General features: G+C 34.6%; 3 protein-coding genes across 4 annotated transcripts; 1 reads left to right on the forward strand and 2 right to left on the reverse strand.

Moving 5' to 3' along the window:
- Window positions 1-1,627: 1,627 nt before the first annotated feature.
- Window positions 1,628-3,754, reverse strand: LOC122589523 (amino acid permease 4-like). The gene is made up of 6 exons (XM_043761822.1): window positions 3,637-3,754; window positions 3,233-3,466; window positions 2,934-3,027; window positions 2,577-2,791; window positions 2,348-2,487; window positions 1,628-2,278 (listed from the first exon to the last, which is right to left on the reverse strand). Exons 1-6 carry the CDS (start codon window positions 3,752-3,754, stop codon window positions 1,628-1,630), a joined length of 1,452 nt encoding a protein of 483 aa, XP_043617757.1.
- Window positions 3,755-11,037: 7,283 nt separating this feature from the next.
- LOC122588747 (UDP-rhamnose/UDP-galactose transporter 6-like) lies at window positions 11,038-14,080 on the forward strand. 2 transcript variants are annotated; one of them, XM_043760929.1, is made up of 6 exons: window positions 11,038-11,280; window positions 11,576-11,809; window positions 11,917-12,101; window positions 12,177-12,377; window positions 12,681-12,770; window positions 13,555-14,080. In XM_043760929.1, the coding sequence occupies exons 2-6, from the start codon at window positions 11,662-11,664 to the stop codon at window positions 13,861-13,863; spliced, it is 933 nt and encodes a 310-aa protein (XP_043616864.1). In that variant the 5' UTR covers window positions 11,038-11,280; window positions 11,576-11,661; the 3' UTR covers window positions 13,864-14,080. The 2 variants fall into 2 exon arrangements, with proteins under 2 accessions (XP_043616864.1, XP_043616863.1); XM_043760928.1 differs by having other exon boundaries at window positions 11,040-11,280; window positions 12,609-12,770.
- A 6,093-nt stretch (window positions 14,081-20,173) lies between these two features.
- LOC122589212 (tryptophan aminotransferase-related protein 3-like) lies at window positions 20,174-23,716 on the reverse strand. The gene is made up of 5 exons (XM_043761464.1): window positions 23,328-23,716; window positions 21,555-21,849; window positions 21,100-21,386; window positions 20,694-20,974; window positions 20,174-20,585 (listed from the first exon to the last, which is right to left on the reverse strand). Exons 1-5 carry the CDS (start codon window positions 23,624-23,626, stop codon window positions 20,377-20,379), a joined length of 1,371 nt encoding a protein of 456 aa, XP_043617399.1. The 5' UTR covers window positions 23,627-23,716; the 3' UTR covers window positions 20,174-20,376.
- Between the last annotated feature and the right edge of the window lie 858 nt (window positions 23,717-24,574).

Below are 24,574 nucleotides of genomic sequence, written 5' to 3' on the forward strand. Positions count from 1 at the left end.
AGGGTGGAGAGAGTATTATGTGAATAAAAATGTTCAAGGGCAAATTAAGTATTTCAAAGACAGAAATAATTAAAGGGGGGGGAGGGGGGGGTGTTTGCTTTATTAAGTAGTATAGATAAATATATAATTTGGCTTAGCAAATCCCACAAAGTGTTGTATGTAGTTCAACGATCATTGTGTTGATCTTTTGATTCAAAAAACAAGAAAGGTTCCAGAAGTTCGAAGAATTTCTAGTACTTGAAGACATGTCATTCCTCGTTGAAGTAGAATCAACCTTTATGACTCAAAAAAGGTGTCGTTGACGAATTACATACATGGAAAGATTGTCTTTTTTTTTAAAAAAATTTTGTTACTATTTTATCTACTTAGGACCATTTATTGTAACTAGATGCCTGTATGATGCGGCTGCAATGGTAGTAGTGGCGGCGGTGTGGTGGCAACGCTAGCAGATGGATTACGATGTTGCGTGACGGCAAAAGGTTGCGGCGGTGGTGGCGGTGGCGCTGGTTGTAGTGTGTTGGTGAATTTAAAGGTAATTGATTCAAAATGATAGTGTAGTTTAAAATTCGAAGGATCTATGTTTTAGATTATTTAAGGGTATTATAGATTCAAAAACCAATTGGGTTGGATCAGAGGTTGGAGCTCATGCCTCTAGAAACAGAGGTCATGGGTTCGATCCTCATGCTCAGCAAGGCTGGAGGTCCTTTTCTACCTATGGTAGATCCTGGAAGCAGCCTCTCTACCTTTGGTAGGGGTAAGGTTATCTACATATCAACCTCCTCCATACACCGTCGAAGACGATATTGGGACCCAAAACCCGTAGAAGACGGCATTGAGAGTTACTTTACTTTTTTATAGATTTATTTTGTGAAAATGCTTAAGTTAGTTTATAAAAGAGATTGGTAATTTACGGACATCACTCTTTTTTGAGAAAAGAAGGGTGTGAGTAATTTGTACTTTTATATAGGACTAAAGATAGTAACTACGTAAATACAAAGAGTTAATTTCACGGATCGTCTTTGTGGTTTACCCAAAAAATCAGGGTTCATTCTTATGGTATAATATCGACCCGGGTAATCCTTCATAAAAAATAAGGTATTTAGCATTCTAACTCGGTCCTTGAATTTAACGGCCATGGCCTTCATTATCTTTCTTACATCCTACACAAGGGTATTTAGATCATTTTACTTTCAAAGGACCAAACTTGGGAAGCACGTAAATACACCCAAACAAGAAAGAGCAACAAGAAAATAATAAACCATAAAGACGAAACATGACTTTTTGGGTAAACCAGTATGATTCGTGAAATTAACTCTAGTACAAATTGGAATAAATCCTTGCTAATAAAATATCCAATTAATTAATTAATTTCCTTTATTCCTCAATACATGAATACAAACTAGAAAGTCAATAAGTCTAAAAAACGTACATGACATTTTGTTCCTAGCTACCTTGAACGTACAGCATTAAACTACTTTATATATAACCGAAATTTTTCTCCGAAATATCTGTTTAATTGCGAGAATGAAATCGCCAATAAACCTCGAACAATATTAAGCTGGGTGAAAGCTAGCTAGCTTTTGTTTGTTGTTTAATGAATTACGAGTTCTGTGTATGCATCGATCGATCAATACATGGTCTTGAAGGGTTTATAGACCTGGAGATCTTTAATGACTCCAGCGATGGAACCAGCAGCTGCACAGATCGAAATAATGAGGCAGGATCCACTTAGGAGCTGTAGAGAAATCCATTTATGACTCCACTTTGGTATCTTGGTTTGAGCTATGTACATTTCCACTGGAAAATAAACAGTCAATGGCCAGAACCCGACTGCTCCAAGGATCCCGACAACATCTTCAAAGAAGGGCATCAACATGGCAACAAGAGTGGTCATGCACACAAACATGCTTCTCCAGACCATTCTAAACAAGTTAAGTTTGTAGTAACCCCCGGGTACCGGAACGTGTATATCCTTTGTGATGAATTTGCTTTCAGGGAAGTATTGTGCAGCGCTTGTTTCAACAAACGCGAATATGGGTTGTGCAAATACTTGGTATGCGCCCACAAGGTGAACTATGATGGCAACGTTTGCAATGTCAACGAGCCAAAAGGGGTCGTAGAAACCGAACCCTGTTAGAAGGTTCCCTGGAGCATGGTCCCCAAAAGCTGCATAACCGAAGCATCCACAGAGCATGTAAAATATGGTAGTGGTTACTACACTTATCAATGTCGCCCTCTTCATTGTTTTCTGCTCCATTGGTGGGGCTTTGATGGTATCCTATATTCATTAATTAATTATATGCAATTGATTATACACGTAATGTATTAATTACTGTATATAAATTACCTCGATTTCGATGAGGACAGTGGAGTAAGAGTAGGCAAAAGCAATGGCCCCAAATGCTTGGAAGCTCCTCCATACTTTTTGGGTTTCAGTCACTTCTCCAACACTTATACCACTTAGGCTTCCCTTTATTTCTCCATTCCCTGTAGTATTTACATACAATTAGGGTACGTATCCATTAGAATTAATGCACACGCACATATACAGATACATACACAGAGATAGTATATACCAGCAAATTTGGCGATACCAAGGCCAAGACCGATGGCGGAGTAAGTGAAGGACATGACAGCAGCGACCATGGAGAGCCATGAAATCTCGTGGAAGTTGGGGATTTGAGAAAGAAGAATCTCCACCACACCAAACAATACCATAAACGGTGTCCCTGATACTCCACATGGGCTCTCATGACCTTTCTCATGAAAACAACTCGCTCTTTTTATTGCCCTGCAGTACGTTTTTTTTTTTTTTTTATTCCCATCGTCGACATATCATTAATTAACAAAAACAATTCAATCAATTACATAAAAAAAAAAAAACATAATTAGTCACTACATATATATTAAACAAATGGCCGGCCACTACTTACATCATGCTAATTGAAGCAGCAATTGTGTACCCAATTGTAGTCCCTGTTAGATTAAAGTACTGAATGAACCCACATATTTTGAATTTGAACCCACCTGAGAAAAATTAACGCCATTCGATCGTTAATATTAGTTTTTTTATCTAAATAATATGTTATGCCGTTATCATAAATTAAGCAAAATTATCTAAACTAAAAAATAAAATAAAAAACTAAACAAAGAAAGTAATTCTAAGTTATGATGTTAAGAAGTAGTTAATAAAAAAAAAAGTAAATACACGTACATATACGTACGTACATACCAAGATTGGACTTGACGGCTTGCATGTAGGTGTAATTTCTTTTGCCAGTGACAGGATCGCCAGTGCGGTAGCATGATGCAAGAAGGCAAGAACAGTAATAAGTTACGAACGAAAAAAGGAAAAGAACAGTTGGTCCCGCGATCCAACCCAGCTGTGCTGTAGCCCATGCCAATGCCAACACCCCTGAACCTATCACCGCAGTTATAATATGTGCACTGGCAGTCCAAAGTGTCCCTGCGCGCATGCATATATATATTATGTTAATTAAATTAAATTAAATACACGTACCTTTTCAATCATTAATTCATTAGGTAAGTAAGCAGTATATAATTAATACTGGTAGTTGGGTAACTAATTAATTAATTAGATCGAGTAGTAGCTTTAGTACAACAACGTTAAGTTACCCGTTCTTTTGGGACGTCCATCGTCGTCAAAGAATTTGGACGGGTCATGAGATAAAGAGAAGTCGCCTGAAACTTCAAAGCCTTTTTGGTAGTTTGGAGCATCATCATCCATTTTCATGATTTAATTCTATTTAGAGATCGATTTGACCAACTATAGCTGGGTGGGTTTTGTGATGGCCGGCGGAGGATGTGAAGTTGAGTACTTGTGGCGGGGTTGGAATGACATATATATAGATAGTATATATGGTCATTTGGATGATGTGATATATGGGCGTGAGAGACAAGAGCAGGCAGCTAGCTAAATGCTACATGAAGCATCTATACATTAATTAATTACTACGAGTACTTCTTTTTAAATTGAAAAAAAAACTACTCGTTCGGAGGTGAAACGATTTATTAGTTAAAATTGCTTTCAGCACGTCTGAATCGAAACTAACTTTACAAGAAAAATATATAAAAAATAAAAAATAATAAAAAATTCCCGAAATGTAAGCTCCTATGGAAACATAAAAATATTATTTTTAGTAGCAAACTATGCCCAAATGTTCATTATATATGCCAACAAGTAATTTATTACGAAAACGGAAAGAAAAAAACAAGTCACATGGTGACGCAGACGGAATTTTGGGATAGATAATCAGACCTGTTGATTCAAAGGAATGTCAAGAACAATTCTTCTAATATTCGTTGGTTCAAAATAATATCGAAAATTAGGGTTAATTCAAACTATCACACAAGAAAATCAATTTTCTAATATCATAAAAACTAATCATGTTCTAGGTTTACAGGAACATAAATAATGCAGCAAAATTCGAACGGGCCTAAACAAACAATTGGGATGAAAGTTATAATAAAAACAAAATCCAAATAAACCCGGAAAATATATAAAAAGGTACATAACTCATTGAAAATGACGTTTTTGGGCCAAAGACTGACCCAAACCGCCTTCTCTTCAACACTTGCCCGCATCACATAGTTATAATCAACACAGAAGATGTAGTTCATACAATATTGTTATTTATTTACATTTCGTGACATAATCCCTGTTTTATTTTAGCTTTAATAATAATAATAGTAAAAAAAGAGTAAACTCAACATATACATTCCAGCGTACTATATGATTAGTTGTAAAATAAAACTTAGTTGAGAGGTTTATAAGCACGAAGTCGCCGTTCGTACCCAACACATATTAGCTCTCCGCAACTTTTTTAAATTTGTATTAAAATATATATCTTATCTATAAAGGTAGGAATTCTTTAATTTTTATTGATAAACTCTAAAACCTGGAATAATATGCAAGGGGAATCTCATTGGCCAGTAAATCTACCGATGCCCAACAAGTTTAGGTATTTCTCTATAAATAAATGAATTATTAAAAGAAGAGAGAAGACATACATATATGAGTGTATAATGGGATATGTTCAAAAGAGCCTAGTATTCAAAGTTGTAGCGAAATTTGTCTCAATAGATACCACTGTTTGGCTAAAAATGTATTTTACTATACACAAAAATATATACGATGTATGAGGTTCATTACTTTTAATTTCTTAAAAAACTTAAGGGGTGTTTGGTTCGTAAATTTCGTTGGAAATCGATGGAATTGGAATCTGAATTCCATTCCATATCCTATTTGGTTCACAGAATGGAATTTAGATTCCATTGCATGACTTGTTTGGTTCGTAAGGAATTGGAATTGGAATCCTTTGAATTCCATCATGCGAAGGAATTCACGATTCCTTGACAAATTGGATGGAAAGTTTTGAATTCCAATTGAATTTACAATTTAACTCTTCTAAAATATTACTCGTATTATGTTTTATTTCATAGATATTGTATTTTTCTATTACTATTATTTATAACAATAATAATAATAATATAATTCATATAATTAATATAATGATAATTATTATTAGTTATTATTATTATTATATTAAATTATAATAATAGTTATTATTATTGTTTATAATAATTAAATTATAAAAATATAAATAATTATTATTAGTAACAAGTATTATATATAATAATAATTATTATTAAATAATAATAATTATTAGTTATTATTACTATTATTATTATATTAACTTAAATAATAGTTATTATTAATATTTATAATAATTAATATTATCACAATTAAAAATAACTATTATTAATATAAATAGAAATTATTATTATAATTAATATAATAATATAATAAAAATAATAATATTTAGTTATAATAATAATTTTAATAATAATATTAATAACTATTGATATAAATATAATTAATAAAATACTTTAATAATGATAACTATTATTATTTTTATTAGTATTAATTAATATTATTATTATAAAAATAATATTTATTATTACTCAACAATAAGTCAGATTTTTATATAAATTTACTTCTATTTTATAAAAGTTTATTTTTATTTATGTAAAATTAATTAATAAATAGTTATTTACTTTATAAACTAATAATGTTAGATTAAAAAAATTTTATTATTTTATAAAAAAAATTTATATTATAATATGTTTTATTAGTTTATAAAAATTAATAATATTTTATACACATTTGAAATCTTTTTTTATAGAAAGTACTAATATTTAAATTTTATAAAAATATATCAATTAACTATTTTTATTATTATTATTTATATTATGAATTTCATTCCATTCCATTTTATTCCGGTCAACCAAACAAATACAAATTATAATTCATTCAAATTTCAAATTCCATCAGATTTCAATTCCTTCCAATTCTAATTTCTTCAAATTCCAATTCCTTCAAATTCTAATTTCTTTGACAGATTTCAATTCCTTAAAAAACATTCTGCGAACCAACCACCCCCTTAAGTTATCGTAGAGAAAGCTCTTACTTCTTCTAAAATCAAGATTCTAATTTCACAGCGGAACATGTTACTAGGAGTACAATATCTGTTTTCACTAATTAATTGATGACTTTATAACATGTTATTTATTTATATATATCAATTAGTTCAATAGGTTGTATAAATATGTAATGTAAGTGATGTGAAATTAAACTGAAATACTCAGAGTCAGACTGAGTCAACTCGAAACACAAGCACAACGGAATATAAGCTATTTTTGTAGGAATTTTCTGGAATTTTATGACAAAACACACCCAAGTTGACTATAAGAACAAATAGTAGAGCAACAACGAAACAATGGAAATAAACTGAAACAAGAACAAATAAACAAGGATAGATAAGAATCTAATACTTGACTCGTAAAGGACTGAACCACCAGATTCAAATACCAGAAACACTCCAAAACCACCACTATATTTGATAAAGGTTGAGCCACCACAAATACAGATAAAAGTAATGAAGATTTTTAAGATCTCACCACAATAATCTATAAAGGCAAAGCCACCAAGATTACTGATAAAAGGGACCACTTCAAACCACCAAGCTCAAAGATCCATAAAGGTAAAGAAGATTTTTAAAATGAAAGGCAGCCTCTATTTATAGAGGAAATACAAGAGACAAGGAATATTTTACCCTAGACAACTAGTACAAGGTTGTTATAAAACAACCAATAGGAATATAGAACATAATCTGCAGCTGTAGGGTAGTGGAAGGTTCTCTCTCTGGTCCCCACATATATTCTTCTTCTCCCACGATCATGTGTCACCAAAACAAGACAAAAAATACACAACTGAATTCTTATCCTTATTCAGATTCATCTAGAACAGCCACACACACGTGCTAATCACATGACTTGACCTAGTTATTGAAAGCATCAAATTAGATAAGTGTTTGAAAATCCAAGGCTGATTCAGTTCCAAGCTGACTCTGCCCAAGTTGACACAGACTGGTCGTCCCAAGCTGACTCTTCTTCCAAGCTGACCCAGATTAGATGAATTTGCGAGCTGATCTTGAAACTTCCCCCCACATTTCAGTCTTCCCTTTTAAGTAAGGTGAATCCTAGGGGGCAGATAGGATCACCAATCATCTTCCCAAAGTGTGCCATTGAGGGAATCATCATCATGGCCTGAGCTGAGTCCAAGTTGACTCTGTCTGAACTAAGTTCAGGGCAACTCAGGGGAATTTTCGTATCATCCTCCCCCTCTAAATTTGGACTTGTCCTCAAATCCTCAAGATAATCATCCTCCAGGTATGGCATCAGATCACCAACATAATGTACTTGAGACTGAGGTATCTACATGCAGCTCCACTTTGTAGGCACTTTCTCCACATCTTTCCAGCACCTTGAAAGGACCTTCAGCTTTAGGCATCAGCTTACTCTTTCTCTTTGAAGGGAATCTTTCCTTTCTGAGGTGGATCCAAACCAGATCTCCTGGTGCAAAAGTAGGTTGTCTTCTGTTCTTGTTTGCCTTGGCCTTGAAGGTTTCCTTATTGAAGGGAATCTTTCCTTATTGAAGGTTCTGCCTCTATGATGAAGCTCGTGCTTCTGTTATAGAGCTCATCAGACGTTACGTCATCATCTCCCCAAGTCTAGTACAATGTTGGTTCGACGACTGTTGTGCTAGACTATATGCTTCTTCTGCTTTTCGTGTCTTGTTGATTCCTCTTTCAACCTATTGGGTCTTTTTTTAGTGGGATATTTCAATCATTGTGTAGCTGCTTCAGCCCCTTATAAAGATGAGTTTTTCTGATGCATCAACAAGTAGAGTTTATTCTTCGTCTTGCATGTCCACATGTTTCTTTGTCATTAAGCCTTTTTTTATTTTTATTTTTGCATCTCTGGCCCAATGAGCTTCTTGTTCAATAGAAAGGATAATATGAGCTCCCTCTTAACTATTGCGTCTTGCAACTAAGTTATTCATATATGGTGGTCCCATAAGGTAACATTCACCTGCACACCAGACTCTTTGGTTCTGTGGGGCTTGACATTCCTCTTACTTGGTTGTTTCTTTCAATTTTTAAATATTTTAAGGATAACCTTTGTTGTTTTTTACACTTCTTTTATGTTGATGACGTGGTCGCACCTATTCGGATGCATTGGTAGAAAAGCCAAAGAAGCTCTTTCCGATCTGGTCCTGGCTTTACTGAATTATGACCAAAAATTGCACTTCAAGTTAGTTGCTGAACCGGCTAGTGTTCGCATTTTTCGGAACACGTCCTTCTTCAAGTTGGCATCAGTTATTTATTAAGGTTGAATAAGTAAAAATTAGGTAATTAATTCTATTATATCTAACACTCAAACGACGTTTTTGAGTGATAGATTGATCCTTGATGGCCCATTGATTATGAATGAGATTGTCTCATGGGCGAAAAAAGAAAAAAAGGAATATTTTATCATGAAAGTGGACTTCAACAAAGCTTACGATAACGTCAAATGGAATTTCTTGAAAAATACAATGAGCGGTTTTGGTTTTCCAAATCTGTGGTGTAGTTGGATTCATGGAATTATGTCCTCTGCCAGGGCTGCGATTCTTGTCAATGGTTCGCCTACTTTTGAATTTCAGAGCCATAAAGGAATGCGCCAAGGGGATCCCATATCCCCGTTTCTATTTCTGATCGTGATGGAGGTTCTCACCATTATGATGCATAAAGCTTGCAAGGCTGGGTTGATTCGGGGAATAAAGCTGCCAAACCAAGGTCCCATTATTTCTCACTTGATATATGCTAATGATTGTGTATTTATGGGAGAGTGGGAGGTTGAAAACTTTAAAAAAATGTCTCAGCTTTTAAGAGTTTTTCATACCGTCTCGGGTCTCAAAATTAATCTTAAGAAATCATTTCTTATCGGGGTAGGGGTCGAAGGTAGTAAAGTCAGGAGGGTGGTTGGGAATATTAATTGTAAGGAGGGTTCTCTACCTTTTAACCATCTTGGTGTGCGGATTGGTGGAAATATGAACCGTGTTACTAGTTGGGATTTCCTATATGACATTTTCGAGTCTAGATTGGCTTTATGGAAAGCTAGAAGTGTTTCTCTAGCTGGTAGGGTGGTCCTGATCAAAGCCGTGTTGGAAAGTTTGTCAACATATTATTTCTTTTTATTTAAAGTTTCGGATAAAGTTTTGAATGGTTTAGAGACTATAATTCGTAGATTCTAATGGGGGGCGCTGAAAATACTAGGAATATTCACTGGGTATCGTGGGAGAAGGTCACCTCGCCGACAAGTATGGGGTTTGGGCTTATGTAAACTCAAGGACTCAAGTGTTGCCCTTTTGTCCAAGTGGGCGTGGAGATATAAAATTGAAAATGGAGTTGTATGTAAGGTTGTGATCGACTCCATTCATAATATAAGGAGGTGTTGGGAATCTTTACCAATAAACAGTGGAATCACAAGGGTATGAAAATCGTTGGTGAATTGCCTAAATAAAGTGAAGGTTAATGGGGTAACGCTTAGTAGTCGTTTCAAAGGGGTTTGTGAATCGGGTAGTATGATACGTTTCTGGTTGGACTCTTAGGCCAGTGACCAGCCTCTTAGGTTTATTTTCCCACTTCTGTTCAAGCTTGAAAAAGAAAAAAAGTGTGTGGTTATGGAAAGGTTTGGCAACAAATCAAAGGTTTTTGGTTCGGATTGCTTATGGTCCAAGAACCCTTCATCGAATGAGGTGTTGAGGGAGCTTGATGATCTAAAAAGATTAATGGGCAGAATGGTTTTAAACCAGCGGTTAGACAAATGGAAATGGACAGGAAGTAAGGAACATATCTTCTCGGTTAAAAATGTCAAAGAGTTTCTCCAAAGTTGGAGAAGTGATGGCGACAGAGCGGTCTTCAAGAAGTCAAATTGGGTGGCAAGAAAATGTAACTTATTCATGTGGAGAGTCTCGATGGACAGAATTCCAACCTTGGCTGCCTTGAAAGCAAGAAGTTGTAATTTTGGAGGGTTAGAGTGCGAACTGTGTCATGGAGGGGAGGAGACGACTGAACACTTATTTTGTTCGTGTGAGGTTGCGTTGAAAATCTGGCAGAAAGTTAGTATTTGGTGTAAAGTGGCGCCTATCTTCTTGTTTTCGGTCGCTAATATCTTCGAGCTAAACAAGTTTATGAGGCTGGGGAGACAATCAAGAAAAGTTTTCAAAGCTATAGTATATGTTACATGCTGGTGCGTGTGGAAAGCAAGAAACGAGAAGAAATTTCAAGGTGTTGGGGTAAATGTTGAAAAGATTATCCACGATATCAAGACTATAAGTTATTTGTGGTTTAGAAATAGATCAAGTTATAAGTCTATCAGTTGGATTGATTGGACTTCTTTCAATGTACATATGTAATTATATACTTGTATATGTTGGCCACTGCACTATTTTGTAAGTTGGCGATTTTTTGAATAAATGTTACCTTTAAAAAAAACATGTATGTATGTATTAAGTAAAGTAACAGTTATTTTTATTTATTAAATTAAGAAAAACATAAAATTTAAGTAAATATATTCAGGTTTTAATTATTAACTTCATTCACTAAAAAAAACAAGGCCAGGCTTATGAGAATTTGTAATTTGTATATATGTTTTTGTTTAAAAAATATTAATATCGATGGATCCAAAAGCCTAATTCAAAAAACCCGAACAGAAAAAAGAAAATGAGGTTAAAAGTAGAGCACTGAAGGTGATTTACATTTGGTAAGTTAGTTTAGGTTTGGAGGGGGGGTCAAAAATTGATCATGTTGTAAGAGAAGAAAGGGTGTCTGTGTTTCTTGCATTTCTTTCTAAAGGAAGAAGAGATTAATTAAGGTATTCTATTCCTATTCTATATATTGCATTCTTTAATTTAATAATAAAATTGTTGTTATAGATCTTTCCCTCCTCCTACACTCACTGTCACACACACAATTATATTAAGATTTTTATGATTTGTTGTGCAGTAGTACTAGTAGTAGCAGTTTCTTTTCTTTTCTCCTCATTCATTCATTCATTATAATTGTAATTGTAATTGTTAATGATAGGATTAATCATCAAATAAATTAATGAAATTATACTTTGTCATCCCATTGGCTTTCCTTCCGGCGTAATTATGCCTCTCTGATAGGTGACAAGCCTTCATTCGTTGGCTTGCTTGTGAATAATTAAAACTAGTTTCTCATCTTCCGTCGAAGAATATATTATACATTTCGGATGCGTCCCCCGAAGTCAAGTATTAATAATGCTGCTGCTGATAAGAAGGCAGCAGTTGATGCTGCCGCCTGGATTTTCAACATTCTCACTTCCGTTGGTATCATCATCGTCAATAAAGCTTTAATGGCCACTTACGGGTTCACTTTTGGTACTATTATTTCCCCTTCTTTAACTTCTTATCATCACATCTGCCCATTTCTGCTCTTTATATCATCATCATTTATCATAATTATTATTGTTACTATCTGTATGCAGCAACCACATTAACCGGGTTGCATTTTGTGACTACCACCTTGATGACGGTTGTTCTTAGATGGCTTGGTTACATCCAGCCGTCCTTTTTGCCCACTCCTCAACTTGTCAAGTTTGTCCTTTTTGCTAACTTCTCCATTGTTGGAATGAATGTCAGTCTTATGTGGAACTCTGTCGGATTCTACCAGGTGCATATTATACCTTCTCCATATCTCCTTTTCCAATGGATATTGATGATATCATTAATTAATTGTTATTTTCAGATAGCAAAACTTAGTATGATCCCTGTATCATGCTTATTTGAAATTGCTTTTGATAAGATTCGGTATTCAAGAGACACAAAGCTCAGTATCTTGCTGGTTCTTCTTGGTGTTGCCGTCTGCACTGTTACTGATGTTAGTGTTAATGCCAAAGGTTTTGCTGCTGCTTCTGTTGCAGTATGGACTACTTCCCTCCAACAATATGTAATTTTTCTATTCTCCCGCATTGTATCTTTCTCAAACGTGTAACTAGTTAACACAAGGCAACTAACTTTTCTAGTTGCTTAAAAAATAACTATCGTATAGAATAATATTAGATAGTTATTATAATTGGATAATAGTGTGGTTGCTTTTGGCTGGTTTATTGAGCATTAGTGCATTGTGATGGACTTTACTGGCCGTCTGTCTTATCTGAATCTGGTTTTGATTGTACAGTACGTTCATTATCTTCAAAGAAAATACTCGTTAAGTTCTTTCAATCTGTTGGGGCATACTGCTCCTATCCAGGCTGGATCTCTTCTGCTATTGGGCCCATTTCTGGATTACTGGTTGACGGACAAGAGAGTAGATGCCTTCACGTATGATCTACCATGTATGGTATGTGTACTTTACTTAATATATACACTGACTACATTCATTAACTTAATCCTTGCATGAGTGATGGTTCAGCTTGTGCATACTATAGTCCATTGCAGATCTAACGAGTTCATTGAGAAACCTACCCAGTGATAATAATAATACATTAAATAGCTAAACTAAACACGGAGAGAGTGAGTGAGGGTTAGACAAAAATAATTACTTTCAATCCTTTATGGATTACAACAACATATTCCTGTCTTATCAACAATTGCAATGTATATACCTCATCTTTGCAGCCTTTGCTCTGATTGGTAAAATTGAAGAATGTTGCTACTTTATATAATATTCAAAGTACATCGCTTTTTTTGGTAAAGTGTGAAAATATGTTGTCTGTTTCACAGTTGTCCCTTTTTTAATATCTAATGTTCCTTTTCTTTCCATGCTGCATTATGTAATTTTGATGGTTTGTTTGCAACGAATTGAAACAATGATCCGAAAAAGTCAAAATAGACAGCTACATTGTTGTTTACAGTTTGAAGTAGATCAACAAATGTTGTAGCCATCATAACTGATACTCTAACTCTAGGTTATTAATTAAGTTTATTCAGTGACATTGTTGCTAGCAGATTATCTGGCGGCCAGTATATTGGCTTGCAATGAAAAGTGACAATCTAACCGAAAACACATAAGTTTGTTGCTAATCACCCTTCTTCTCAATGTAGCTGGATTTTCTGGGTTATAGAAGTGTGTATTCTCTTCCAATAGTTTGAATCACTGCTAATCACCCTTCTTAATTGCACAGATGTTCATTCTCTTGTCCTGCACGATTGCAGTAGGGACCAATCTCAGCCAGTTCATCTGCATTGGAAGATTCACAGCTGTGTCATTCCAAGTCCTGGGCCATATGAAAACAATACTTGTTTTGATTCTGGGGTTCATCTTTTTTGGGAGAGAAGGGCTGAATCTTCATGTGGTGATCGGTATGATCATAGCTATAGTGGGCATGATTTGGTACGGGAATGCCTCTTCAAAACCTGGTGGCAAAGAACGTCATGCATATATGCTTCCCAAAACCAATCAGCAAACTTCAGGTATGGATGACAAGGCCTAAGCATATTGCATAGAACGTGAGATAGTTGATACGAGAAGTTTCTTTTACAGAGAGATCTGTCTTTTATAAGTTAAACTATTATCATATTATTGCAAATCCCTTTTTTACTTCTTTTCTTCCGATTTGAAGATATATGGGATGCTTATATTAAAATAGGGCTTAGTTTCTGAATGTTTTGTTCTTTTCAAAACTCCAATTTATTTATTTCTTTTAACAATAGTGATATTTGCATCTCATTGTAGTGTAGAAGGAGAAACTAGTAGGAAAATGCAAATCTCATTATGATATCAATTATTCTTATTGATTGTTACCAACAGTCCAACACTTCAATAGTCTTGCTCTCTTCATAAATATCACTTGTATTCTCTGATTTCCGCTCTTGATCCTTTTGAGAACTTGAGACCAAGATCGGTTAAAACTAGGCCAGGCCTCAGTGGCGAATGTTGGAATAATGCTAAGGTGGGTCCTTAAGTTACTTGAGGCCCATCTTTTGCCTTATTCATATCATTACTCCCGCTCCCAAAATACACCTTGTCCTCAAGATGTGGCTTCAAAAACTGCTTTAGGTGGTTCCCGGATCGTGTGGTTATTGATCTTGCAACTTGTGGCTATTATGGGTCGTATGGTTATTGATTTTGATACTGATTTCCTGCAAAAGGGGGCTGCTGTATTGGTTAATATAGAACAGGCCTTGATCTGTGTAAGAGAATTTAGTGAAGAGATATGGCAAACCTGCCAACTTTTCCCACCAAAATTCCACCAACATCAGCCCCTATTGATCGTGTAGAGAATGCAGATTATGGAAAGGATGAAGATCAGTTTAATGATGCTTTTATTAAACCAACGGTGGTCGAAGTGAAACTGCAACCAGAGGATGAAGAGGCTGAGAAGGAAAATTTTATCAATCCAGAGATTAGAAAGCAGATTCTAAAGAACATAACAGGACTGTTTTTAGAAGAAGGAGCCTGATTATACCACATTGGAAGACATCAGCAGCAGTTTGAGAAGATGGGTTCAATCTGACTATGTTGTTGCTTGGGTTGGATTTATTTCACATCAATAGATTCCAGCCTTGTATGACTTCAAATTCGACACGGGAAGCAATGCTATTGTGGAATCTATTCTACTGCATTTCTATATAGTCTCCAACTGGCAACATTACACATTAAAACATGGGATCCGGGAATAACAACGGATTCCAACTAAAACCTTGAGCACAAGGTGTTTTTTGGGGGGCGGAAGTAATGATATTATTATTGTTATTGTTATTGTTATTGTTATGATTATTATTAGTATTTGTGTTAACTTGGTGAACAAGTTAGTTTTGAAGTCTTGTTTATTTAAATAAGGCCATAGGCCATGGTTCTTCGTATGGAGAATTATAATTAATTGTTCTTAGGAACTTAGTGTTGAATGTTAATTCATTAATCCATGTTTATGGGTCGTTGCATGACTAGTTATTTGTGTACTTAGAATCATGTATGTAAGTTTAGGGTCTTAATATGTCAAGATTAAAGTTGATAACGGAATGGTAGTTACTTTCGGTTATAGGAAGTTGTTTATGGAAAGTTGTGACTTTTGGGAAAAGTCACAATGGAAGTTGTTTAGGAATAGGTGTGACTTTTGGGAAGAGTCACAATGGTTCGTGTATGTCTATATATAGAATTATATGTCCATTGTAAAACTTAACAGAGTTCATATATACAAAGTGTGAGTTTGTGTCGTGAGTTTTGTTCGTTAGACATGTTTGATTCGAGCCGAGATGATCCGTACGGGGCCAACACTTGGGGCCGTTGGGGCTTAAATCCAGAAACGGGGCTATTGGAGCTTATCCAGATTCTCTCTTATTGCAACATCTGACTTCAATCGGCTTAGCTTTTATCTATTACATTATGTTCTTGTTCTTTTGTTTACTTGTTGCTGTTTGTCGTTTGCTGGTTTTCTGTACTTCCTGTCCAGAATTCGGCTCGTTATATATCAGTTTATATTTTATATGGCCAGAGGTCCTGTTGATCACGTCTCTAATTAAACTGGACAAAAACTGGGGCCTAAAAAACGGGCACTTCTCCGGAACCCAGTCGAACTCGGCTGTTTAAAAACATTTGCCCAATACATTGCATGGTGTTTAAAGGTAGCTTTTGGTTCATTTGCATATTTGAAAGTCTTTGTGGCCGCTTGTATTGTTAACTGTACCTCAAGTTTTGTACTCTATTTTTCAACATTATCAGTTAATAGCAACTTCAGCACATCAAAACCGATTTCAAGTCTAATTCAAGTTTGAATTCGGGCCCAGGCAAAACAAATTGTTCCCTTTTCTTCTCTTTTTTTTTTTTTTTGGCTTGAAATTTAGAACACAACTGAAATTATGGTCATCTATGTGCTTGATGAAGATCGACCTGTCGAATACTCGTATGTAATCAAATATTAGATTACATCTATAAATCAAAATCCAAGGGGCGTAGGTGATCTATATCTCTATTTATCGATAAACAGACATCGACTTATGAGTCTATTGAAATAAATCATCTAAGGCATTGCAATGTAAGGCTAGTTGCCAGGAAAATATTTCAACTTAGACCATAATGTTTTAGTGAGGTTTTACAAAGAAGGTTCTATTTGGAAAAAAGAAAATGGTAAAACCACTTTAGTGGGGCTCCGTAGAGGTTCCCAATAACTTTTTAATTCTATTTGATTTTAAATTGAATAAAACAAAAGATTTATTGCCACGTCTGAATATATATGTAATGTCAGATCCTTTTTCATCAATTTATGTCATGTCATATCATCATCAACATCCCTTCCCTTCACTTATTATAACACTTGGGTTGATATCATTAATCGTGCTAACCTTAGTATGGAAGTTAACCATGAACGTAATGAACTAAGTTCCTTCTAGACTTAGCTGCTATTGAAGCTTCGTCTACGAATTGATAAGTGTTTGGTCTGATTGTATTGTATAGGAGTTTTTGTACTAAAAAAAAGGAGCAATAGCTTCCATCACTTGTAATATAATAAGAATTGTTAATGTTATTTGCGAAATTCATCACAATTCTTATATCAAAACATAATGGTATTTGGTCTAGAATGGTTAATGTTATGCGCGAAATTCATCACAATTCTTTTATTGGCCCACATACTGTGAAACGCGTCGTAGGGAATGGATGTGATACAAATTTTTGGACCGATACCTGATGTGGGGATGAATCTTTAGGTACTAGGTTCCCGAGACTTGCGGCATTAGATGAGAACAGGAATTGCCTAGTTAGTGACCGTTATGTTTTCGATAATGGATGGACATGGAAATGGCAAAGGCCTTTACTCTCTAGTCGTGAATTTGAACAGTTTAACGATCTTCTTTCTTTGCTGCCAAATCGGTTGGAGAATAAAAGCGACAAATGGGTTTGGGACCTCAAAGGAAATTCATCCTTCTATACCGCTCAGGTTCGCAATTGTATTGATCAACATGTCCTTCCAGCTGATAATATAAAAACAATATGGAACAAGTGTGTTCCCAAGAATGTTAATCTGTTTGGTTGGAGACTAAGACGTAATGGCATTCCAACCAAGGTCAATCTCGCTTCTAGGGGCATTGAAATACCTTACTTTCGATGCCCTCAATGCCATATTGGGGCGGAAACGACCTACCATATTTTCAATTATTGCAAGATTGCTTCTGAAACTAGAATCTTGATTAGCAAATGGACTGGGTTCGTTATTCCTAGCTCGAATCCAGAAGATGTTCTGGAATGGTGTGACAATCTCAAAATATTTGCTCCCAATCGTCAAAGGCTGCAGGCGATCATCTTTATTTGGTGGTGGTATTTGTGGAAAGTTAGGAACAATAAGATTCACAACAACATTCAAGAAGCGTTTTTGGAGATCTTCAATGCTATTGTTTCCATAGCCTACCTGTGGATTCATAATAGAGATAAGAAGGATAGTATGGATTGGAAAGATTGGATCGAGTCTCCTTTTAGAAATGGTTGATGCGTTTTCTTGGCGGGAAGGTGTTTGTATCATGGTTGAGCTACTGTATGTCTTAATTGTGGTTCGTGGTTCAAGATTTGGAAGTTGCTCCTGGATGGTTTATTCCAATGACATGGTTGGGGCTTCACCAAAAACAACACGAGGTGAAAACCGGTGGCTCGGCCCTCGTTGTTGGGAGTTTTTCTCATGTCTACTTTGTGTAATTGACATGAGTTTTTTTCACTCATTTTGAAGCCTTCGCAGTTAATGTTACGGGATACATCTAGAATTGTTGTTTTTTGTTTTGTTTCTAGATTGAATGTGTATTTGTAATTGTATTCTTGGTGACTAGCACCTTGCTAGGTTGCCGTTTATTAATAAAATTTTAGCCGTTCTAAAAAAATATATATATAATAAGAATTGTTGAATTACTATACTTGACTTCTGAATCATATTATCAATCATCATCAAATAAGAAGAAACACATCCAGATCGATCTTCGGTTCATCATCACATAAAAAACACTCTTTGAAATTCGGGTAATGACTATCATCTTCCCCAGCCATCCAAGCCCGATCATGAATCAACCGATGCTTAGGATCATTATAAAAAGATAAACGTACAAACAAACGCATACAACCACAAAAAATCCAGATCTAGACCACTGGTTATCTACCTGTGGGATTTAAAAAGTGAGAGTGATGGCTAACATATATGTTAGGAAGTTTCCTTAATATTTACTTTTATATATCTCATGTACCTCTTTCATCTTGGCTGTTAATAGTTTTGTTGGCCACATATTTAATTTGTTATCCATGGTAATGTTGGATGCAACTATGTCCCTGACACATGTAACTTTAACTTGTTCACTTTTGGTTTTTGTTTGATTTATGTTTATTGTTAATTGTCTTTTGAGGGATGGAAATAACATAAAAAGAAAGAGAATATCTAGATTTATTAGGGTTTGGATTTGGGTGGGAGGGGTTTTAATTAGATTTATTATTTATATTTATGGATGGATGTTAAGATGATGATGGTTGTGGTTGTTGTTGTTGGTTGTTGATGATGTTGAAGATAAAGATAGATAATGATAGGTGCATACATGGGCTCCAAGGTAACACACGGTGTATAAGAAAGAAAGTTATAACCAGTTAATGAGAGTCCACACAAGCAAAAGTAAGTCGTGATCCCATTAAAAATGTTTTAGCCATTTTCCTTTTTTCGAATAGAACTTTCTTTTCTGGAGCCTCACAGAATCATTGTGGTTCAAATCGGAGTACTTTCAAGCAATTAGCCCTATAATATACTCTTTGTGTACACATTCACACCCACTAACTTTTGTTTCTTATTTTGCCATATGTTGTTGGCTGTATTTATCAAGTCAATACTTTTGGGGTTCCATGTGTATGACTCTATACACTAGTTGGCATTGAAAAAAGTAGTAGTATGTAAGGGGACTAGGAGTCGCGAGGTTGATTTTATCAACCCTTCCAAAATCATCCAATAGCATTCATCTAACTCATTTCAATATTTCAACCTTCTCAACCATTTTTACTGGCGCCCATAAAATTTTTAACCCTCCCAAATTTTATCCCATCACAAACACTCTCTCTCTTATTTCTCTCTCTTGGTCCCCACACACCTCTCTCTCTCTCTCTCTGATCATGTGGTCCCTCCCCTTTTTTGATTTTATGAGCACTGGGTTCCGAAACCCCCAAACAAGCCGCCCAACCATAAAATGAATACCGGCGGCAGTGTTACCGCTGGTATCAAGCCATAAAATCACCAACCCGATGACCACTCGTAAGTATAGATAGAAGAGTGATTACAATTCTATATATATATATATATATATATATAGTTTTTTAATAAAAACATGTATGGTGGTTGAGGTCTTTGTGAATGGTTGACATCATTGGACAAAAAGACTTATTTGATGAATAAGTCGAGAAACCTCAACTTATTAAGCAAACTGTTTTTCCAAATTTAATCTTATAATTGGAGTTATAGCTTAACTTGAAGTTAACGAAGTAATTAGGTGGCAAAATAAATACACTAGCTATTAAAAGGTTTTTTATATGGGGTTAGTTTGCTAAATACAGCCCTTAGGGCTGTGTTTAAGATGTATAAATTGTTTGTACATTTACTATGAAAATCAGGGGACGGGCTTTTAATATGAAAAGTACAAGTTTTTTTTATGGACGTTAAATACAGCGTTAGCATTTCCCTTTTTATATTGTGGATGTTGTAAGCAACTAGCACTTGTTGTAAAGACCTGGCGGCTGGAACAACTATAATTTCTATATATATATACAAATCGATCTATGTTTGTATAATTCTTGTTTAACATGTTGTACAACCGTTTTTTTTTTTTTTTTATATATATACATTTAAATCAATCAAAATCAGTTCTTCTAAACATTACAATGACCCAACAACCTAGCTTTTAAATACAGTAGTATATATCATACAAGGGAGGCGGTTAATAGACATAACCGGCCTATTCCATTCTTGAAATAATAACAATTGTTATGCTAATCGGACCATTCACATTATCTCGGCGCTACCATTTTCAGTGAGTTCACTGAGTCGTTGCAGAAGCAACTCGAAGTCATCTTGGCTCTTGATGAGACTAAGTCGAACATAACGATCTTTAGCACTAAAGGTACTTCCGGTGCGACCTTTGATTTTTCCAGCTTCTAGTACTGCACTACAATCCTCATCTTCTTCTCGTTCACATTTTACCCATGCGTAAGCTGCATTGATGATATATTGTTTAACAACGACGTACTACTAGTTTAGGGCATGTGAGCTTATATAATGAGACATATGATCGATTGTGTAGAACTTAATTAATTAATTACCTGGAGACGGTAGCCTAGTTTCATTGAAGAAATTGCAGTGCAATGGGTGTCTTTGCTGAAGAGAAAATCTTGTTGACTTTGAAAAGACAGTAGTCAACCTGTCCCAACGGTCCCTCATTGTCTTATAAGCAAATTTAAAAAGCGGTTTTCCATCATCTTCAACAGCCACTTTTAGAAGCTTCAAAACTCTTAATTGAGTGTCCTTTGAAATCCCCAAATCAGCCACTGAGATGTAGTTTAAAATCTTGTCATATACATCTTTATCTTTTATCACCGCCCATCTACATACATACATACATAATTAACCGTGACTGTTTAATTTGTACCAAATGATCGAGTTACTATATATATACTTACTACAGTACATTACATTATGAAATAGTAATAGATTAGCATATATACATACCCAAAACGCGTACCAGCATGACCAGTGAGCTTAGAAAGAGTAAAGATCATGAGATCATGATCTGAAGGGCCAGGGATCGGTGTAAAATGTGGCCAAAAATAGGCATGATCATATATTGCCTTCCCTCCAAGAACAGATGTCTTCAACTCCCCATCAGGATTGTTTGGTGACGTTACGAATTCAACCACATCCATGTTGTTTGTGGAATTATTCAAGTTCCATGAGTTTGTATCTCCTTCAAATTTAAAGGTCTCCGAGTTAAATAACATTGTTTGAGTCTTGTACATCTGTACGTACGTTGTTGATCATGAAACAGATATTAATGTCATGAATCTATCGATCATATTCAAAGAAAAAATAATTAAATTAATCAAGGAGAAAATTAAGATATACACATGTACGTATAATTAAGTAGCTAGCTAGGCTGTTGTTGGTAGATTTTTGTACTTAATTACCGGATAGAATGGGATGGAAGCAAGGACATTGGAAGGTGAAGATGAGTTTTGGGAGGAAAGAGCGTAAACAGCTGCGCTAAGGAGTTGGGAAGAGCCAATACCGAAAACCAAGTATCTTCCTTGTGTGATGGCATTCCCAACAATGGAATGCATCTTACGGATGTACTTTTCGAGTTCAGTTGACATCATAGTGTAGTCAGCGTATCTGTAACTCATACGATGCCACCCTGATATGACCACTGCACTATCTTCTGCATTTTGCATCCAAAATGGCTCCAAAAATATAGGATCCCCGCTGCACCCATCATATATCACAATCACAACATATGTTAATTAGTAATTTCCAATATATCACGCGACACAACCCATGACACGAAACAAAATAAGCATATTTGGGTTGAGGTTAAATGGTTTGGGTCATAAGCGGGTGTACATGACTAATACGTTTAGCATATAGGTTGGGTTTGAGTTGATCTCTGTGACCCGTTTACATTCCTAGCTAACTCCTCAAATACTACAGATAAGAAATTCAAACTTCAAAATTCCTAAATGTTTAGTTCCAAGTATTCTAATTATTTTATTATCATATTATGTATATGTATATTATTATAATACTCATAATATCTTTATCTTAATCTTAATACTTAATATGTATATTGAAGATGTTTTATATATAATTGTGTATAATCGAGTCATATCTCAACGTATAATTTTTTACCATCAGCTTTTAATTTAACATGGCCGGGTTCCATATCTATGGGCCCATACACTTAATTAAGTAGTTCATGTTTGGATTCAAATTTTTCGACATGATTAATTATACAAGCAGGGTTTGGATTGAGGTATATCAACTAGTCAACATGTCAATCGGTCAATCCAAACACAACAACACCTTTGACACCCCTAAACAATATTTCCCCTAATTATGTATACTATAGTCAAATTAAATATTATTATATAATTTGTATTTCAATAACATCATTATTAGTTTTTCATCAACTTCTAAATTGAAAGTTTGATAATACGAGAGTAAGTACCCGTGCGTTGCGGCAGTGAGATAGTGGGATGATAGGTCATAAAGTGTGATAGCCAAATACTTTAACCGTACGGGTTCCGCCCTCGGATTTAAAAATTCGTCGAAAGTATATCGAATGACATATCTAATGAAAGAGCATGAAATTTTAAGAATACCCATATAACTTTTATAATTTATCGATATACGGTTTGTGAGATAAAAGATTTTGAATGAATTGGAGGAGTAAATGGTTTATGAAGGAGAAAGAAAAAAAGATGAGGAAAGAGAAAGGGTGTTTGGTAATATAGAATTGATAGAAAGAGCATTTTGGAGAAGTAAATATTAAAACTTAAAATTTTAGACCAAGGGAATCTGTTTTATAATATAGTATAGATAAGTCTAAGCTACTTTAATTTTTTCTTTTTTTTTTCTGTTTAATTTAGTTTATATATACTACTAATAATAAAGTATATGCCAAAAGGATGTATTTTTCTTCTCATTGATCTCATTTACAATATAGTATAGATAAGTCCTCAAAATTGATCTCATTTAAAGTTTTAAACCCAACGCAATTTGTAAAAAGTATATATGCCTGCCAAAAGGATGTATTTTTCTTCTCTACGTACACAAATAATGTATAAAACATGCTAATCAATTTTGGTACATGTGTTAGGATTGTATATGTACGTATATGGATGGATATGCAACAGAGATCGAGAAGAAAAGGAGGAATTTAAGGGTTGGTTGGTGAAACGCACCTATCAGCATCTGCAGGACATCCAGAAGAGAATTCAGAGCAATCAAAACCAGCATAACAATCGTAGCACTCACAAACAGGTTCCGGCGATCCGTCGAGGTAAGCCCTTCCATGTCCGGAGCATGATATCGCTGCAACCGCTTCTGCCTCACCACCTGCTTTCAAACTCCAACTCAAACCACCATTTGCGTCTAACCCAAACTTATTATTATTATTATAAATATATATGACAAACAATATATTCATGACTATAGATACCAATAAACATATTCCATATGTTTTCTTTCTATCATTCCCCATTATTATTCTTACGCTTAATTATTATAGTATTATTCCAAAACTTATAAGTTTATGATTTTGTAAGTTTGTATATGACTAAAAGACTTTTGTGAAAGGCAACTCAAAATCAAACACCCATTTTTATTATTTTCATTCTTGGTATGGGTCCCATGATGACACAACATATCTAACATTTTTCTCTCTTTCGTTTTCAAAAGGTTGCTTTCTATGATGTCTTTCTCGATTTCATTGGCAAGCCTATGACTTTATGCTCTCCCTAACTATCAGCTCATTTGCGCCAAACACTTCATATCCGGAGAACTCAACTAGTAATTATTTGTGTTTTACGACTCATTATATTTATACTATACGGATCCCTACACGATACAAAGTCCATAATAGACAACTTGTAAGGTATCGTGATAATGTTAATTTGAAATCAAACACTTATGTAAAAAAGTGATTGTACAGCACCCACACAACCCACACAAATTATAGAAGATAATGGTCCGATCATTAATAAAATTCATTACTCCCTATGTCCCATTTTAAATGTCATATTTTGACTTTTTAAGTCTTTTTACGTAAATATCTTTATTTGTGTTATATAATAGTTGATGAAATTTATATCAATGAAAAATATATTTAAAACTCAAACCATTCATATATCTTGTAGCAAATGCTATAAAATACAAACAAAATTAAAAGTAAAATACTTAGACAAGTTAAATTTGGACAATTAAAATGAGATGTATAGAGTATTATTTTTCATAATTATAAATTATAAGTTATATGTTATAACAAATTAAATTGATAATTATAAAAGATAATTGTATAAGAATGGGGTTTGACCAAACTAATAAAGAAAATATAATTAATAAATTAATAAGGGTTTCTAAATATATCAAATGGAGATGTTATTTTAGTCATAATGTAATGTATAGATTTGATGACGAAAAACCCAACAAA

This window comes from Erigeron canadensis, chromosome 2, assembly GCF_010389155.1.
Source record: "Erigeron canadensis isolate Cc75 chromosome 2, C_canadensis_v1, whole genome shotgun sequence".
NCBI classification, from domain to species: Eukaryota; Viridiplantae; Streptophyta; class Magnoliopsida; order Asterales; family Asteraceae; genus Erigeron; species Erigeron canadensis.